Source organism: Argopecten irradians, chromosome 11, assembly GCF_041381155.1.
Source record: "Argopecten irradians isolate NY chromosome 11, Ai_NY, whole genome shotgun sequence".
In the NCBI taxonomy this organism is placed as follows: Eukaryota; Metazoa; Mollusca; class Bivalvia; order Pectinida; family Pectinidae; genus Argopecten; species Argopecten irradians.
Genome location: NC_091144.1, coordinates 25643501 through 25664585, shown reverse-complemented (window position 1 = coordinate 25664585; position 21085 = coordinate 25643501). Strand labels below are relative to the sequence as shown.

Sequence of the window (21085 nt, the reverse complement as noted above, 5' to 3'; positions counted from 1 at the left end):
GTAAATCATTAGCGTATCAAAATCAAACAATGAGTATCAAATCAATTAAGAAAATAGATATATAATACATGCACCTATGGTATTACGTCGAAAAACCTTATCATTTCGGTCCCAAACAGTGGCCAAGCAGTTAAGATATCCCGACATATTACCACAAGTCCCCCACGTCTGGTTCGCTAATTCCATGTGGGCACTGACCGCTGGTCGGTGGAGTTTCTCCGGATACTCTAGCTTCCCTCATCAAACTAAACCTGGAACGTCCCCAAATGCCCCTAGCTGTCAAAAGGACGTCAAAATAATCAAACCAACTCCAAAAATGAAAGAAACGTCAGATTAAATAAAAACCAGACATTATAAAGGTAACTCAGTGCATCATTTCTGGATTCGGAAAATCATCCTCGTTGTCTGTCTGATTTCCTAAGAATAAAAAACTCGTTGTTAACCTATTTTCTGTAAATTCCACATAATGTTAGTGATTCTTTATATATACTGGCGCGCAGTTTTGTGGAATGAGGTCCGCAGCTTACGCAAAAAATATTGGGGGCTTACTGCTACACAAGCGAATTAGAGAATAGGTGTATCCATTGTTTGTTTGTATGCATTTTATGTGCACCTAAAACATAACTTATAACATAAATGAGAGAACCAGAGGAAGCTATATCATCAAGTCAGTATCATTTTCAGATATAACGCATATTTGTGTTCCCTTTCTCCTGTCTCCGAGTCTCGCGATACTGATTATACTCACTCGGAGACAGGAGAAAAGACAATGACGGAGAAAAAAGAATGGCGTGATATATGTTGATATAAGTGTACTTAACAGCCCAAGTTCATATTGACAAGGGTATAGCTGATAATCGCCGAGCGTTTCGGGCAATTTATCTCACACTATAAACGGATTTTAAACAGTTATCTTTTTTATCGTTTTCACCCTGGACGCAAAAGTCTTATATTTCAAACACTTACTGGCGTACGTTTTATATTGTTTTTTACACGGGATAAGTAAGAATCTATGTTATCACTCGGGAGTAATTGAGGGAGGATCGTTTAAAACTGTTATGCTTCTCAAATTCTTTTCCGCTTGATTTTTTTTAATATTTGACGAGAATCAATTAAAAGCTAAGCCAACTGACAAAATTAGACTATATTTTAAGGTCTGACAACTTGTTTGTCTATGTATTTGATAAATAAACAATATCTTTAAAATAATGTACACTGTTTCGTTCCATAATTATTCTTTTATCGAATAACCGCTGTTTCAAATTTACCGAAGTTCCATCAGGATTAATTAACATATTCTTGGAGAGGGGAAGATGTTTTATTTATGAATAATGAACGTCTTGAGTATTTATTCAACTCGTTGACATTAATCCGGTGATAAGGTCATATAGCGACACTCGATGCGCGAGCGTTTTATTGTTGAAGCAAGTCCGAGTCCTGTCTAATGGTTGTCGTGTGGTTGTTAGGGTGTACAACTAATTAAATATAACTGTCCGTCACTCACCACACAGAAACATAGCTCCGATACGGGTAATATCGTTCAAACAGTTAACTTTTTATCTCTAGCCATTATTGTCGATCAATTCCACTCGAAGACATTAAGAAAGCTAAATGTCAATAACGTTCTCGTCAAATCCCTTATGCGCGTCGATGGACAGTACGGTTACCATGCATACTCATCTAAATGCGCCCAATGCAGCTGGCAGTAAAAGGTCGAAAGGGACTTATTTATCATTTTCATTCTTATTTTAATTCAAACAGGATAAATGTTTGTACATGTAATTTATAGATTTTTAAAGTTAACTTGACCCATTAATTCGAAGTTTTTCACTTGTGTCGATTTTTATAAAAAAAAATCGAACTCTATTTACTCGAACACCCGAATAACTCGAAGTGTTCACAATGCCCGATCGACTTCGAGATTTGGATGTACGATAAGTTTTGGTCTTATGTTATCAAATCGGTGGTCTAGTGTTGTACATGTACTGTATTAAACCCACAGGGAACTAAGACTTATTTACAGTTTATATCAAAGAGTACCCACCAGCGTGTCCATAGACCATTTGTTGACATAAAATTATTTTCACATATACTATACAAGTTCTTATATCCATGTGATAAAACCCTCATTGCACATAATACATACCCGTAGAGAGATGGGTATGATCGTGTAAGAATTTACTGCTTAATTCTAAATTCTGAAGATTGCCGAAAATCTCCGAGATGATGCGATTGTACTTGATTCAGCTTAATTAAATCATATTTGCAATTTGACATATTTAACTTGGTAGTCACATACGACTTACACGCGGAAAACTCATCATAAAAAATTCTATTAGTTATATTGTTATATATCTGTGTTTATTTATTATATAATGTAATGAAAAAATTTACTCCTTAGACACTAAAGCGTCAGAAAGGGATTAAAATTCATTCAATTGATTATAATTAAATGCTAATTTATCTATGCGTTCACAAAGTGATATGAAGCCATCACCACGTTTAAAGGGAGACAACTCCTGCTGAAACGACCATCCTCCAAATACTGTATAATATACTGTAACTTTCTTAAGGCCATTACCTTTCCGGAGCAAAATATAAAGGTTTCTTAAAAAACATTAATAACATCAGAAAATGCATACCGATGACCTAAAATAGGTTACGACACCAAACATATGCAAGATTTCCTGCATAACATATGAAAACAGTGGAGAGTCAAATCGCTGTTTTGCAGTCTGGCGCAGTGATAATCAACTACCGCGCGGTATTTACGACGATTTAATACGACCGCGTTATGAAAACAAATATGTTATTTATTTTAATCAAATCGTCCAGAAGGTTATGATAAATGTAGTATTAACGGTAAGTTACGATCTTGTTTTGCATTCCATTTTAAAATTAAAGCCGTTTCGGAAAGTTTGGGCCTTTAAGAAGACGATTTAGCATTTTTCTTCAGTTACAAAAGTTACTTACTTTACACTATTACCACCATTGAAAAGTTTGAACTTCTAATTTTACTTAAAGTTAAATACACGAAAAATAATTAATTGCATCCCGAAAAAATTCCGTGGCACTATATCTTATATGGAATGAAGTAATGATTGCGCATGCACCAAAGGCGAAATAAATTATTTTATGTTATTTTTTGTGTTAATTAGGCATATATATACACGATTAAACACCAATTATTGTTCAAATAATGAATATCATTTATGCTCTGTCGGCGGTGGAGCATCTTAAACTTGCTGAGTGAATGTAAAAAATGTATCAAAAATAAGATTTATACGATTTTGTCTGTCACGGTCAGTCCATCTTTTCTGTCTGTCCTTCCGTTCGTCCCACCATCTCTCCGTGTTTTACGTGTAGGGTGACACCTAAGGAGAACATGATTCGGGTTGGTGTTATTATAGCAATTCTCCTCATCATAACTAAGTCACCTACATGAACTTCACGTACCTATATATTATCAAACACAGGCCGATTTCCCGGATTTAAGACCTGAAAAAGAGGATCCTTAATGTTCCTTCCAAGAATCTACTAATATGACAACGAGAACCCTCGAGAGTATGAATCACCGTTATTTCTTAATTTACCACCCTAGTATAGTCACAGTAACCGGATAAGGTATCCTTGTTAAATGTTTAATATGTTACCGTAAACTGCGGCATATCAATATTTACTGTGTTGTTGAGTGAATTTTATGATACTGCCTCTACTGATGTTAAACCGAATATGAAGGATAAATTATCACTTATTTTAAACAATAATCGTATTCATCGTTTGACAACAAAGTTATATACAAACATACATAGGTACTGACCGCAGGTCGATAGTTTTTCTCCGGGAACTCCAGATTCCATCCACCCCCTAAACATGGCACACGTCACTGAATGACTCTGGCTATAATAGGACGTCAAACCAAACGAACAAAAAAAACAAGTTTTTAAAATATCGTTTCCGTTCTATTTAGATGTTTACTATGGCGAAAATATGACGCAATAAACACTCCGCATATACATTTTTGCTCACTGGTCTGGTGACATATGAAGGTTCTCAGGAGTTCCGTGGGCTTTTCCGACACACATGACTTCTGCGCTAACGTGACGTCAGAAATTTGTTTGACATTTGAAGCTATCCATAGAACCTGAATTATCCGATACCTTTAGTTACCTTTATGCATTACAACTCCGCTAGCCAAAGGTATTCAGTACGATGATTTCCCTACTGAATACTCTTGGCAAGCAAAGTTACTAATCCAATAATAGTAGACGTCGATATTGAGAAACCTCTGATGGGCAATATTATTGTTCTTAAATTTCAAAGTTCATCGTTTTGAAGAAAGAAATTTCTTACATTGACATTCTTAATACGAAAGTGTTTTTTTTCCTTTTTTTTTTTTTTAATGAAACATTTTTTCACATCTGTAATGTTTTGCTTTTTGAGCGCTCAGAGTTACTTCCCATTGTGACTCAGAAATGAAATTAAGGGGAAGTAACTCTGATGGATAAGAATTAGCAGCAACTGAATTTGATTACGACATTGATGACAGTGCACACCTGTTCTACCAAATAAACGTTTGCTGATGTTTTGTTTGTAAATTCTATGTAGATTATAGGTCACATTTAATTCAAATTGTTGAAGGGGATTTGATTTATTTCACATCTAATTAAGGTTCTCACAGCTACTATTTTTTTCTTGTACGGTTCCGAGGAAAATTATTCGTCAGTTCGACCAGACTGGGGTTCGAATCTTAGCCGGGTGATCTACGAATGATAAGTACTAATTGAAAACACGTTGAAAACACATTTTCATTACAAGCAGTCAGATAAATTGAAAACATTACCTAGGATGTGACTTGGAGTTAGAGGTTTAGTAATATGTAACACACTAGACTTTTCGAAATTTCAAACCAACGGTCAATGTATATGTGTACATTGGTTGGAAATTCGTGCCGTGTCCCTGTGATGTAAAGTAGAAATTGAATTGTTAGGGTTTAAAAAATTTAATCAGAGGGCTTTACATAGCAATTTTCAAATTCATTGATAAACAATGCATACTTTTACTGAATAAATTATATGACATTAATTATGAGCGATTATGTGTGTGCATTGTGCAATGATAAGATGAACGTGAATTATGAGTGACGGTGTATGTATGTTACAATATATGTGTGTGCTATGATAAAATGTTCGTGAATTATGAGTGACGGTGTATGTATGTTACAATATATGTGTGTGCTATGATAAAATGTTCGTGAATTAACCTTTTTGTCCTTGTCTCTGTTCATATTTATCATTTAGTAATTTCGTCATAGTGTGGTTAGATAGATACTTAACAGTATACCTGTATAAACAATACTTGCACAGAAACACGTAGATTTAACCAGGAAGATGTGACGATTTTTATCGCTAGTCACGTCCCAGACAAGTATCGAGAGTAGAAATCCTGTTTTATATTCACCCTCAGTCAATTCAAACCCTATTTTATATATAGGTACCCAAAAGAGACATACTCCACCGAAAAAAAATAAATCTACCTTAAACTCGACCCGGTCCCGGAAAGATAATATCCGGCTTTTTTATGGCGACCCGGTACGTCAATAAAAAACCGCTCCCATTTATTGGTTTGTCCAGAAAAATACCTATATAACAGATATATATTAGCATTTCTTCTCAATAATCGTTGTGATAGCATTAGGAACGGCTGCATTTTGTCTTCTAAAATTTTTGAATTTTTATTTTGTGATCATGGTTAACAAAATGTTCATGTTGTTTATTTTGTTTGAATATATGGTTTTGGTTCATAGTTTTTATGGGTACTCTGACGAGGAACATGTCAGACGGTTTTACCTAGCTGCCGTGGAGATAGAGTGGAATTATGCACCAGACGGATTAAATCTCGTAACTGACGATCTCAGGTATATTTAGACATCTGCTAAATCAAATTGTGTGTAATTAAGATATAATTTATTGTATTGTTGTACAACTTCGATAACTCATTGTATTGTTGTACAACTTCGATAACTCAACTTGTGTATAATGATATAGCGTATTACCTTGTACATTTTGCTATTGCTATGTATTTGTATAGTTATGAGAAATATCTTCACTTGGTTGAACGTTTTACATCATATTATCATACAGAACTTGACAATAATATTCCTCATATTAAATTATTATCAGAAAAAAAAAGCATTTCAAAAGTTAATCCTTAACTTAATATGTTTTCCTTAAATTAATGCTTTTTTATAGAGACTTTTTAAGTTAACGAATCTTCCTTAACTTACGAAAATTCATGAAATTGCCCATGCTTAAAGTTAATTTTTTGTTTAAAATGTAAACATTTAAAAATCAAAATAAATGAGCGTACCTAACGTTTGAAAATATATTCATTACCGTAATATCGTGATATGGTTTACATTTTGAACGAAAATGTAAACAACATTACAATGATGAATACATTTTCGAAACAATAATAATTTCATTGCCTTGAATATGAATACTGTTATGTCTCTTTGAATAACTATCTTTCAATTTCTTGTCATTTACCACGATCGCCGCCCCTAGACGTAGAATTGGGTTATGAATTATAAGTTATGAGTTATGAGTATGAATTAAATTAAGCGACCTTCATCAAAGTCATTTTGAATGTGAGTGTATTTCTTCGATTAGAACACAATGTTAAGTCTCAATCATAAACATTATATGTTGTTTATAGATATGTTCTCGTGTATTTGTTTTCGATTTCTTCTGTAACATATTTCATTTATTATAATATATAGTTACCGAGTTGTGTAAGTTATGTTATTGCGTTAAAGTATAAACTAGGAAAGAAATTAAACATTTTTAATATGAAATGATTAATATCTCCTTCATGTAATGACAGATATTCAGACGACTCTTAATGCACATACTCAATCATGACACATAAATAAGTTTTACTAATTACACAAATATACACTAAATATAGAATTAGTTTTGGCTGAAAATGCTAATGATTCAAGAATAACAGAAAGGAAAACAAAGTGCAGTGAGAAGAAATTATTTTGAAACGTCCCCTTTATTTACGAGTATTTGTCAAGGAGTTTCAAATTACATCGGAAATACGAAAATTGGGCGCGGTGACCGAGTGGTTGGGATGTCCCGGTATATTACCACTAGCCCTCCACATATGGATTCTGAGTTTGAATCCTACATGAGAATGAGGAACTTGTTTTCTCTTAGTACTCCGGCTTTCATCTACCTCCAAAACCTGACATAGGGTGCAAAAACAACAAACAAAAACCCGCTCTAAGTAAATATTTCATTTTAATTAAGAAGTTTTGTTAAACTAAGCTTTATGTTCTTGACGTTAAGTCTCAACTAAAATGTACATGTACGATTCTTATAACAAGTCAACAACTCATTCAACATTGCTTTGAGAATGCACTTTTATGTGTCGCAAGTCTAAAATCTTAACATACATTTGTATCTGCAATTATTTTCAGACATAGTAGAAATCACAGGGGAATGAAAACTTTATGCAGTTTCTGCTTATTTTGATGTATCATAATCACAGGGACTTGTCAATTAGTTACAGCGGAAGCATTTTGACCTACAATAACCCACATAGCTCATTCGTGTGTCTGTGTCATGCATTTATGTAATTGAAACGATTATTATTTACCTCAGAAGTGAGTAGTACTGACTGATAGATTGAAACCAAGGGAAATAACTCTGATTTGCTGAATGATTTTATTGACAGTGTCGCCGTTACAAAATTGAACAATAGTGATGATAGGATCGGACCAATTTATCGGAAGGTTGTTTACAAACAGTTCACCGACGAACGATATGAGGACGAGGTTATCTCCCCTTCTTATCTGGGCTATCTCGGTCCAATCCTCCGAGCAGAAATTGGTGATACATTGGAAATCCACTTCAAAAACATGGCTTCAGGTCGTAATTATAGTATACACCCTCACGGCGTTCTCTACGACAAGACTGCGGAAGGTAAACTTTTTTATGTAATTTTACGGCAACTTATTAGGGTCCGTCAAGGTGGGATTTTACACATTTTGTCCTGCAGTTCTTTTCAAAGTCCACTTCATCGGGAAAAATCAGAAAACTCGTCAGGTACAAATCTAATAGTACAAAAATGTATAGCTGCTTTAATTTTACATAACTTATGTAGTTAGTTAATGTCAATTATGAAAACTTTAGTATCATCAGCCCAAATGTCAACCTCGATACTCCAGGGGTTACTTTCACTTTAAAGACAGTGACAGTAAATCCTGGAAAATCGAGGATGCACAATTGTTTGACAGATATGGTAATGGGGTTTCTTAAAGACCATGGACATAAAGTCAGTTATAGTAACCCCTAGAGGATCGAGGATGTAGCTAACCTAACTGCTCATGGTCACTCCATGCCAGGAATAGCTGCGACCTTATACGAACAATGGCCTATTATTCGTTGATCTCAAGACAAATCTTTGACTTCTTAATTGGTAGAATTCTGACCGAAAACGCTGGTTCATCTGTGTCATTGTATCTTGTGCTGTGGAGACTAAATATATTTAGATGTTGTAGAAACTGTCTAATTCCGATATGTTATGTAGAATGAATAAAAGTGATGCTATTATAGATAATCTTTTCCGATTCCAGTCAACTCAAGTTGCTATCCATAAATCTGTTGCCAAATACTAAACAGTTTATAATCTATGTATTTTCTTAATTTCTAGGAGCTTTATATGTTGACGGAACAAATTCAACATTTAAAAAGGACGATGGTGTGCCCCCTGGAGGAAGTCACGTGTACATTTGGAACGTTACGAGTAATTTCGGACCCTTGAGATCTGACGAGAACTGTGTGTCTTGGGCTTACCACTCGCACGTGAGCCCCGTAAAGGACATAAACACGGGCTTGGTGGGCTGTCTTCTCACGTGTAAACGAGGTAGATTCAAATGCAGCCATTCTGCATCCTCGATACTCCCTGGGTAACTACAATGATAGTAACCCACGGAATATCGAGTATGGCCATTCCAAGGTCTACCGGAGATAAGACAAATAACCATTTTAGAGCACCCAACATTCTTTAACATTTCAAAAATTATATTGGATACTCCAATGTGGAACAATCGAAAAGTATCAAGGGTTTATTTTTGTAGATTTTGAAAGCATTATTCATACGACAGGATGTAATAGGTAAAGCTATGATTTTGATAAATATCGCGAGGTATTGAATTTGATAAATTTGGATGAATTTGCGAATTTAGCGAAATCAAAATCCACGTGAATATTATCAACTGTACGTTGACCCGGTGTGATGTTAGCCCCAGAACCATCTGATACTACTAATATATACTGTTGCTAATTGTGCCTGATTCCCAAGTCCCTGTGCTAATACTGAGTTCTATATCTTTGTTTCAGGAGTGCTATACCGCAATGGAACCAGAAGCGATGTACATGACGAATTTGTAATTTATACGGAAAACGTGGATGAAAATGATAGTTGGAAAATACAAGAAAATCTGAACATCTGTGGAAATGCGTCGAGGTGTGTTGAACTTATCCAAAACAAAGACGCCAGTTTTACACAAAGCAACCTGATGCCAGCCATCAATGGTTTCATGTTTGGGAATTTACCTGGATTAAAAGCCAGAGATGGTGATATAATCGCTTGGCATTTCATGGGCATGAATACCGGTATGCGTGGAGTCACTATCAATGGCCAGACCTTCACTTATCGACAAAAAAGGTAAAAATAAATGGACAAATATTTGTGAAAAGTTATGGATGAAGGTAAGTTGTAAGAAATAAAACTGCAGACGTTTCCTCAATTAAGGCCTTTTTGTTGCTTTCACAGTTTTCTTCAGACTGACTAAATGTTTATATACCCGAGCTACGACTGTGAAGTTAGAAATGCCTTGCGGAAAAGTCGGCATTCTCTTGTTTTTCATTTCTTTATAATTACATTAATGAATAAAACAATAATAAAGTAATAGGCTTCATATTCATTAATTTGGTTTATATTTTTACATTTCTGTTAAAATTTAATGTTTAACTTTATTGTATAGACTGGATACCATAAGCACTTTTCCTGCAACCTTTGTATCTGCTAATATGCGAGTTACCTCCCCTGGAAGATGGCTGCTCCAGTCCAGGACATCAAATGAATACGAAGGTGAGGCTGACAATTGGTAGTCATAGAAACTCGTGTTGTGACCTTTGACATTTACTTTGAATTTATAAGTTGTAACTTTAGATATGCTCTGTTTTTTCTTTATCCTCTATTGTGAATGGTCACATGGGGTTCGATATAGAACATATCATTTTACCTTCCCTGATTTCATTACCCAACCGTTGAGATATTCAGGGTGATGTCTTATAGCCATCATTCTTCTTGTAATTAACATATTTATGCATGTACATCGGATTATTCTTCAGACATTTATCAAATGAATTATATATCTATACATGTCTTATGGAAATTAAGAACCGTTGATTCGATCTATATTCTGTTAAATCGCCTTTATAGAATCTAAAATAATAACCGAGGGCGTGTACAATGTACATGTACAAATATGTACAATTTATGGACCTCGACAAATGTGTCTAATTAACAAAAATATTTAATTGTGATACTAGTAATGAGTAGTTAGTTTCAATATAAACTGTCATTTTGTGAAATATTATTCTGTGTTGTTTTAAAGGTGGCATGCAGGCATTTTTCACGGTGACAGAAAATAGTTATCGTAAGTACTGGCGTACACAAATTGACCGGAAGTTCTTTTTGGCTGCAGAAGAAAGCGATTGGGATTATGGGCCTACCGGAACAGATACTATTTATGGCACAAACCTGACAGCCGATGGCAGGTGAGTAGAAGCGTCACCTACCGGCGTTTTTTTTAAATCGATTTTTTTTTTTCCATTTTTGGAAAAAGGTCATTTTTACATGCAAACCAAATAACCCCAGTCGTGCGGTTTATCGATTGATCACTGATTTCTATTTATCTGTTACCAGTTCATCGAAACTGTACTTCAAGAAAGGGCCCAACTTTATTGGAGGGATATATAAAAAGGTCCGATATGTAGAGTATACCGATTGTAAATTCCAAACGAAGAAGAGTCCCACTTCCGATACGGAACACCTCGGAGTTCTTGGACCTATGTTACGAGTTGCCGTTGGAGAGAGAGTCCAAGTTACTTTCCGGAACCTTGCGTCCCGAAACTACTCCTTTTTACCACACGGTGTACAGTATGATAAAGATGAGGAAGGCGCTATTTATAGAGGGAGTCCATCTTGTAAGCGTTTAGACTTTGTAGGGAATTCGGATTAATATTATATTAAGTGTGATAAACATAGATTAACGTTGTAATCTGAACTGCATTACAAAGGCATACATTAATGTATTTAGGTTAAATAAATCGGAACTACAGTTAAAAAACAAATCAGAACTTGTTTACTTATTTTCATTATTAAATTTCAACAAATCAAGCACATTGAAATTGCTTTGAAAAACTGTTAAAATGGTGATATAACAAATATGCACTGTATATACATGTAATAAACAGAGACTCATGAAGAGTTTTGAAGTGGGTGTTTTTTATACATGTTGACGGCTATTAGAATTTCGATATTTATTTTCTTTTGATAGCGTCGGCAATGTCTGGTAAATATGCCAGTCCGGGTGAAACTGTGACGTACACATTCAATGTACCAAGGACCGTGGCTCCGACATACGGAGATCCTGTGTGCAATACATACGTGTATCAGTCCGCCGTGGACCCTATCAGGGATGTCCACTCAGGACTGATGGGCCCTTTGTTGGTGTGTAAAAGATGGAGTCTGGACAGAAATGGCAAACAGGTATGCTATATAGAAAGGAAGATGAGGCAAACAGATGCTTCGGTCCGATCGCAACATCTCGGGGATTTCCGGGAATCTTCGGAAATCATCTCCGAAGATTGTCGAAAATTTCTCTGAGATCAGTGTTCCGGATGCGACTTATCTTTGTTCCATCCTTAATCTTTAGCAAAATAGTATTCTTAAACTGGGGCAATTAATAGTAAATGTTTTATAATATTGTATAATACCAGAAACATATATACATAGAGGATTGGAAACTGCTTCATTGTCTTAGCTGGCGGCAAAGGCCTCCGGTTATAGGCATTTCCCCTTGGCTTACTAAAAGTGTATTGGTTAAAACATGATCTTTTGGCATCAATATAAAATTTAAATATGTTTTCATGGTCTGTTATAATCAGTATTTTGAACAATTTGTTTTAATAAGACTTTATAAGAATGAAATAAGCAATTTTATCAGGTTTTACCAAAATTCAAATCCGGAGGTGCTTTTTCTTTTATTGATATAAGCGAGATCTAATCCCATGTGGGGTAGCTGTCATACTGACCATAGTTAGATTTTTTTTCTTCCTAAACTCGTACCCGAACCATCTGAAAATTACCGAACTTTCATAACACATCAAAGTTATCCTCCTGTATTACCTGACTAGGAGTATAGAGGTACATCTGCCGATCATAAAAATGATGGAGTTTCCAATTTCTCTTACATGTATACAAAAATGTTTCTACATCATGTATTTATGGCAAGCTAATTTAACATTTATTGAAGGAGCAAGGTATATCCCATATTTAATCGATTTATATAAAAATATCTTATATAATTATATAAGATATCTTATATATACATGATTTATCCTATATCTTATATAATATATAAAGATATATTATATAGTATATAAGATATCTTATGTAACATAAGATATCTCATATAGTATATAAGATATCTCATATATCATATAAGATATCTTATTTTTTTTTTTATATAAGATATCTTATATCGTTTATAAGATATCTCAAATAATAAATAATATATATCTTTTATAATTGAAACATCGTTGCTGTATAAGAATTCTTACATAGAATGAGATTTCGTAGCATTTAAAACCAGAAACGAATGTCTCCCTCGCGCATCATTCGGAGCACTTCGGAGCACATCTTAGAATCGTTCGCAATGACAGAGATGGCACTGAAAGAGAGAAAAAAAGCACTATTTGGTTGCATTCAACGATGTATTGAAAACGCAGAAGCAGCTAATTCCCATTACTCTCGTTGTCAGTTCGGACAGGGCGACAATAGATATATTGGTTATAATGGTGACCTATCTATACATGCATACTTTTGTCTCGCTCAACCAAACGCTTGATACTGGCGTAGCATGCGAAGCCAACAAGAGTCTGGCTGAATGAGTAGTAATATACTTAGACTGGTTCCCTTCCCTTAGTTCTCTACTCTCCGCCAGGCTGCGCTCCGCTCACTCAGTGAAGCGTACGCAAGGGAGGTAACTGAGGCGGGAACAGTCTATAATAACTGCACATGTACAGCTCTCTATGACTTCCGGGTAGGGAGACTTCATTTCTGGGCCTTTGTTGAAATCTCGTTCCTATATAAGATATCTTATATATGAACGAGATTTCAATTATATAAAATATCTTATATAGGATTAATGAAAAATATATATACGATATCTCATATATTATATAAGCTATCTTATATAATATATGAGATATTTCATGTACTATATGAGATATCTTATTTCGCAATCAAGATAGCTTATATATATATGCATTGAAATTTATGATCGACATTGCTCTTTGAATAAATGTCATGTTGGCTTGCCATATGTATGTCCTGCTTTGTGCGATATATGCATTATAAAATGTTTTTTAAAATACTGTTTGAAGGTTGATGACTCGGAGTTTATTTAGTAACATCCGCAACACTATTTGTCTGATATTTGACAAAATGTTACTGATGGTGATCTCGGTTATGATAATTAGTTTCTTTTTGCTAATTATGTAGAAACATGTGGATAAAGAGTTTGCTATCTTCTACCTGACGATTGACGAGAATAAGTCGTGGTACCTCGACGACAACATCCGGGTACATACCGGGGATCCGGCCACTGTAAACAAAGCAGATCCGGCTTTCATCGCGTCCAATAGAATGCATTGTAAGTGTTTACGGGTGCGTCCAATAGAATGCATTGTAAGTGTTTACGGGTGCGTCCAATAGAATGTATTGTAATGTAAATATAAAGTCATGGGCGACCACGCCTGTACTGAAATTATATTTCATGTGATATTTCATGAACATAAAAAATGTATAAACACTCGGATTGCTTCTATATCTATTCCTTGTATACGCAGAAAATGTGGCTCATCACAAATGTCAGTCTACATTATGAGCAATGTTGCGTAAAATATTCTCCTCTTTGGAAGAAAGCTAAAGAACCATTGATTTGTAATGCTTTGAAACAAATCGACAGTCGTCTGTTGTTATCTTGAATAAACATTGACAAACACTTATTGGTAACTTTATCACTTAATACCGTGTCGTGAATTAAACTACATGTACAAATTTTTTACGAATGAAAAATGAAAAATTACATAATTTCATATGATAAAAGAAACTTCCTGAAGTTAGACAATATAAACGAATATATTTGATATTTACGTAAACCTAAAATCTTGAAACAAAACAAACATGAACTTTTCATATCAAAGACCGTGTTCATCTCCGAATAACTTCAATGGTGGTATTAAGTTCAAAGTTTAACAACATAGAAATGTTGCTAAGGCAATAAATTTACGTTGCTAGAAACCATTATGGTTCTGTTTTTTATTTACGATCGCCGTGTTAGATGTTGTAGACGCCGGCGCTGTAAAAGCTGAAACTCTAGAATAAACTAAACTTTCATTTTTTTCATTCTAGCAATCAATGGTCGCATGTATGGTAATTTGGAAGGATTAGATATGTGTATCCGTGATGACGTCACATGGCACGTTGCCTCTCTTGGTGACTTCGTAAGCATGCATGGGTCCTATTTCCATGGAAACACGATGAAGATTGACGGGTCTAACAGGGCTTCAAAGGTTGTTATACCTGGATCAAGTTTTACGGGCGAAATGATCCCGGATAACGCCGGTAAGGTTTTGGTTAGAGGCTAATGTGGTTTAGAGATTATTTATCCGGTTAACCATTATCAAACTCGATTTGTCTTCTGAAGTATACTGCTCCCAATCTAGCTCTTTTGCTTCCGGGAGTTTTTCCGACAATGGACTAGTATCTCTTTTGTACATGAAGATTTCTCTTCAGAAGAACCCAAATCAAGTTGTCATAAAATAAATCAGCGCTGTCTCCATATCAGAATTTCATGTTTTTAAGTAATAGATGCGTTTTTAACATCTCCGATTTGAGGAGAGTTGTTATCATTATTTAGTTTAACATATGAAAACATATAAGGTGAGGTTGTTTTTCGTTTGTTGAAGGTGTATGTAAAAAGAGATAAAAAAATGGTTTATAAATGATTCTGTCTTTATGCTATATTACATCTTTACGCAATCACAGTATCTTCTTCACATAACTAACAACTTACACCGTCACACGACTTATTTGTTTAAATAGGAGATTGGCAGATCGTCTGTAGAACCAACTTCCACTTCCGGACGGGCATGCTGGTCCAGTACCACGTGAGATCTTGCAATGGCAATGAAAAGGACTACTATTATGACGTCTACAAGAGAGGCGTGACCAGACAATACTACATCGCTGCTGTACAGACCACGTGGGATTATGCCCCAGGAAACATGGACCTTATTTCCGGACATAATCTAAGTGATCCAAATACGTAAGTATGTCTTTTCGTCCTAGGCCTATATCATATGCTCCTAACATGTTCGTGGGTGGCCTTGTAAGTATTCTGGCTCCAGGCCCCGAGTTTTCGAAACAAAAGTGCAGGTTTAAATCAAAACTTTAAGTTTTTCTCCCTATGTAACTTTAAAGGGACATGAACCTAAATAAACCATGTAAATTTGAGTAAAATACATATTTAAGACGTGTCAGATACCTTACTAAGTAATATATATCAGTTATTGTGCAAATGTGTCAAATAAAATAATTATAATGGAAATTCCATCTTTCTGTATTTTGAACCGGCCCGGTCGAATTTTTTAACGATAGTACATATAGTAGTGTTAAACTTTAGTGACCTCCCACAATGCACTGCACAAATGTAAACAAAATGGTGGGTCAAAAACGTGGGTGAAGCAAACACAAACGAATTCTGATAGAAAACAGTGTACGTCAAGAGTCAGTTACGTGCGCGATTTGGAAAGTAGATAAATATAAATGGATCGCTGAAATGCAAGAGACGGGAGCAACTCCCCACTTTATACTTGCGTGATGTACATATGTGCAATAAGTCAGGAACCTCACTTCGCGGTGTCCTATCGAATGAAAAGTCTTGTTTGACTTTTGACTTATCATTCTTTCGCTAAATACAAATTGTTTTATAACAAATATGGTTTAAACTTCATTTATCAACCATCGTAAATAAGAAAATAAAATATTCCTCGTCATGTCAGCAAGTTTGTTGTTCATTATAACCTCGCTTTCGGTCAGCTTTCGTTTTGTGTTCCAAAAATAGAATATGACGGTCTATTTTTATCATTTTTGATGTAGGTATTCCCCACGTTTTCCTGTCGTTTTAGATAACCAACCATTGTAATAAAATATTCAATAAACATCTGAAAACCATTTCTAAGCATACAGAACAACTTATTTAAGGTTCAATATTAATATATTAAAATTCCTGACCTAAGTTCGTTTTTGACTTTAGTTTGTTTAAGTTTGTTTTTGACTTAAGTTTGTTTCGAGAAATCGGAGCCAGGTACTGTGGTGGCTTACCACTATAGCCCTCCACCTCTGGGTCATGAGATCTAATCTCATGTGAGGCTGTAGTTTATAGTTTTTTTTCTCCTGGTAATCCACCTACTATACAAAGCAGTCCTTAAATGACTGATGATAAACAAACAATATTGTTCCCTTGTTGGGAACCGCTCCTCACTAGATTGGAACATATAGATTTGAAGGGCGAGTGAAGCCACAGTGCAAACGCCGCTTACTCTTACGACACCACTGGTTACACTCCCTTATCTTACGTCCATCTTCTGATGTCTCTGTTACACGTGGATTTAGTTAAAACGAGACAATAGCTCACAATGAAATGCGTACGTTATCTTAAAGATGGGATATTGCCACTGAACCGATTGATTCATTTATAGGCTGTTTTGCCAATGAAATTGTTCAATCGGCACTGCGATTATTTTGGAAATATCTATATATTTCGTTATTTTTCGGGTTTTTTTTTTCAGAAATGGCCACATTTTTGTGAAAACAGATGATGGCTTTTTAGGCAGTTCCCTTGAAAAGGTAGTGTACAGAGAATACAAAGATTCCAAATTCTCGACCATTAAAACAAGGACACCGGAAGAGGAACACTTGGGAATTCTGGGACCAGTAATCAGAGCGGAAGTTTATGACACAATCCTCGTAACATTCCGTAATATGGCCAGTCGTCCATATTCTATCCATGCTCACGGTGTCTTATACGACCAGAGCGACGAGGGAATTTTACACGGAGAACCAGACGATGACGCGGCCAACCGTGTTAATCCCGAAAATGGCGACCAGGTGCATCCTGGAAAGACTTATACCTACAAGTGGCTCGTTCCGCGGAGGGCGGGTCCAGCAAAGGATTATAGGGAATCTAACTGTGTACCATGGATATATTACTCAGGGGTCGATACTATCAAAGACATGAACACAGGATTAGTCGGCTCGATCGTCATTTGTCGACGCGGTAAGCTAGCCACAAACGGCAAACGACGCGACGTCGACCGCGAGTTTAGCCTCTTATTCAACGTCATGGACGAAAACGAGAGTTGGTTGCTCTCAGAAAATATACAAAAATACGGTTCAAACGAGACTGACGTTAGTGACCCGCAATTTAGACTTAGCAACCAAATGAACATGGTTAATGGTAAGATTTATGGGAACCTGCATGGTTTACAGATGGAGACAGATGAGAAAGTTGCATGGTATATACTCGGACTAGGGTCCTCGTTTGACATTCACACTGTACATTTCCATGGTCAGACTTTCATACATCGGGACAATGTCCGACACAGGGGAGACGTAGTGGAGGTGTTTCCCGGAACGTATGAGACTGTGGAAATGAATACGGACAACCCGGGGGTATGGATCCTCCATTGTCACCTTGGCGACCATGTTACACGTGGTATGGAGGTTACGTACAACATCACGGAACGAACTCATACTGGTAAGTCATGTAAATAATTAACAATAAGTTACGACTGAGTCTTGCATCTTGCCGTACGTCAGAATTGGCCTTGTAACAAAATATTGTACACACATGTACATTTGTATATACAGTGGAACTTCCCTAAACCGATAATGGTCGGTGCATAGAATTTCGGCCTGTTTAGAGAGGGTTCGGTTTGGAGAAGTGAACCCAATATCGATCATAAGGATCCGGATTTTATTAATCGGAAGTCGTTTTCTAAACTGTACTGCCTAGTGTTCGTTAAAACCGACCGATATTAAAGGCGCATAACCTTTTCGGAGCAAAATATAAAGGTTTCTTAAAGAACATTAATAACATCAGAAAATGCATACCGATGACCTAATATAAGGTTACGACACCAAACATATGCAATATTTCCTGCGTAATATATGAAAACAGTGGAGTGTCCATTCGCTGTTTTGCCGTCTGGTGCAGTAATAGTCAACTACCGCGCGGTATTTAGGACGACGGCGGGAAACAATACGACCCGCGTTATGAAAATAAACATTTTATTTTATTTTAATCAAATCGTTCAGAAGGTAATGATAAATGTAGTATTAACGGTAAGTTAATAATTTTTAAGACTCTACAAAATTATCGATCTTGTTTTACATTCCCATTTTAAAAATTAAAAGCCGTTTCGGAAAGGTAGTGGGCCTTTAACTGTCAATGTAAATGTTATCACAAAAGAGAAAATCATACGATTAAAAGGAATTGATAACAACAACCTTGACTTTGTTACCGCTTATAAACATAGTTAGTTGCGTGAATGTTCTTGGGGATGTTCTCGTCTGAACTAACCTAACAATGTACATACGGCCGATCGCTTCCGGTTACGTCAAAAATCAAATTAAATATGGTCTAATTAGCCTACACGATGATTAGTCGATGCCGGGCATTATATGACAAAAAATACATGGCTTCGGCTTCTTCATATAGATAATTTACGTTATCGACAACTACATAAGTAAATCAATAACCCTTGTGAGGCTCTCAAAATTGAATACGAAACTTTCTGTTTATTACTAGCTCTGCTTGTGTTCCTACAGTAATCAAACCGCCAGTGCACGTGGTAGACCTTCGTTAAATATCTTAACAATAGACATGATTAAATAATTACACCACCATCTCTTGTATAATTACCGTGTACATACAATATATCGTAACTGCACCTTGCCTAACCCCAGAAAGTTTTTATAGCAAATTAAGGTATAGTGTAAATGGTTGGCAATAGGTTACAGTCGAGTCTTGCACCTACGCATCAGGGTTTTTTTTTTTTTTACAAGAAAATAATGTATACTGTAACTGAAATGATTAACAAAAGACACAAACGAATCTTGCACCCTGCCATACGACAAACGGGTTTTTAGTAACAAAATAATGTATACTCTTAATCGTTAACATAAGTTACGACTTAATCTTGTACCTTGCCTTACACCAGAATTTTTATATAAATATATCAATAATGTAAAGATGTTTATGGAATTTTGGGATCAGATAATATTATTATTTTTAAGACAACTTATACTTTACATATAGAAATGAAGTCTGTACCTTACCTTACGCCAGAATTTTTATATGAATATATCAATAATGTAAAGAGGTTTATGGAATTTTGGGATCAGATAATATTGTTATTTTTTAAGACAACTTATGTTTTACATATAGAAATGAAAATCAAGTCTTAATAGAAATACATTGTGTGAAATGTTCTAACTTTGTTTAGTGACATTTTAGTAAAATCTTTGTAGATTTTGTTCTTTCCCATCTCTTTAAAATGGGGAGGAGAATTATATCTTGTAGTTACTTTTTTCATACATCCATCTGAAATTGTAATGTTTGTTTCCACAGGAAATACTGGTTATTATAACTGGCTAGGCAGGAGGTGATTTACTGACTGATGTTGCCATAGTGAAGGTATCCAGGTTTTACAGACTGTTGTTGCCATAGTGATGAAATCCGCTTTTACAGCAGTTTCCGTGATATTTTAATATTAGAAATACAATTTTAATTCTGACTTGGACGATTAATTGCAAGTTTGCCGATTTATCTGGCGATCATGGACGTACTCTGGATGTTTTTATGATGGAACTAAACTATAATGATATGTTCAAAAGCTTTGGGACACTTAAGCGCTTCTTTGATGTGCTCTTTGATCGAAAAAAAAACTCCCATCGAGCATAGTGTTTGGTACTGTTTCGCCGTTATTGCAAAATGGATACGAAACGGTTCTTATCGCATACATAGATAACGATACAAAAACTTAGTTGATCGTAATATTTATTTATATTGTTTAATTTTGATATTTTAATCCATATTCTCTTGACGAGAGGTCAATCCAAATGTAAATCCGTTCATACTTTTAGAAATCCTCGAATACTGTTTTTGTTCATTGTACATAATGTGATATTTATTCGATTTTGAAATAAATTGAAATATATATCTATTTTCTTGCTTATGCTTTTTTAAACACAAAATGTTTTAGTGTCGAAATGAACAATTGTATTGACATTGTATATTATTATATACCTGCAAACTCAGTATCCAGGTAAATCTTAATGATCTAACCCCACCCCACCCCGGCACGGGTACTGACTAGATTTATGTTGTCTGTCTGTCTGTCTCTAGACACAACGACCGTCCGACTACTCATAAACTACTGGAGATATTTCAACGAAACTTTGTGACATTAAATCCTTAATACGTGCCTAATCTATAGCAGAACAAGATACATGTACATCATCTCCGCCTTTTTCAGAGTTATGTCCCTTTGTTAAACGATAAACGGTTACCTCTACTCGCGGGATATCATCAATACTTGGGGTTGATAGTCCTTATACAGTGAAAATATAAATAGTATACCCACATCCACTC

The 21085-nt window shown here is 35.4% G+C and overlaps 1 protein-coding gene across 1 annotated transcript; it reads left to right on the top strand.

Moving 5' to 3' along the window:
• The first annotated feature begins 5673 nt into the window (after positions 1-5673).
• Positions 5674-20657, top strand: LOC138335118 (hephaestin-like protein). Its single transcript, XM_069284046.1, has 13 exons — positions 5674-5917; positions 7744-7991; positions 8722-8934; positions 9411-9738; positions 10058-10164; positions 10694-10856; positions 11005-11285; positions 11639-11850; positions 13867-14017; positions 14779-14991; positions 15472-15694; positions 17220-18187; positions 20063-20657. The coding sequence occupies exons 1-13, from the start codon at positions 5748-5750 to the stop codon at positions 20098-20100; spliced, it is 3315 nt and encodes a 1104-aa protein (XP_069140147.1). The 5' UTR covers positions 5674-5747; the 3' UTR covers positions 20101-20657.
• Positions 20658-21085: the final 428 nt, after the last annotated feature.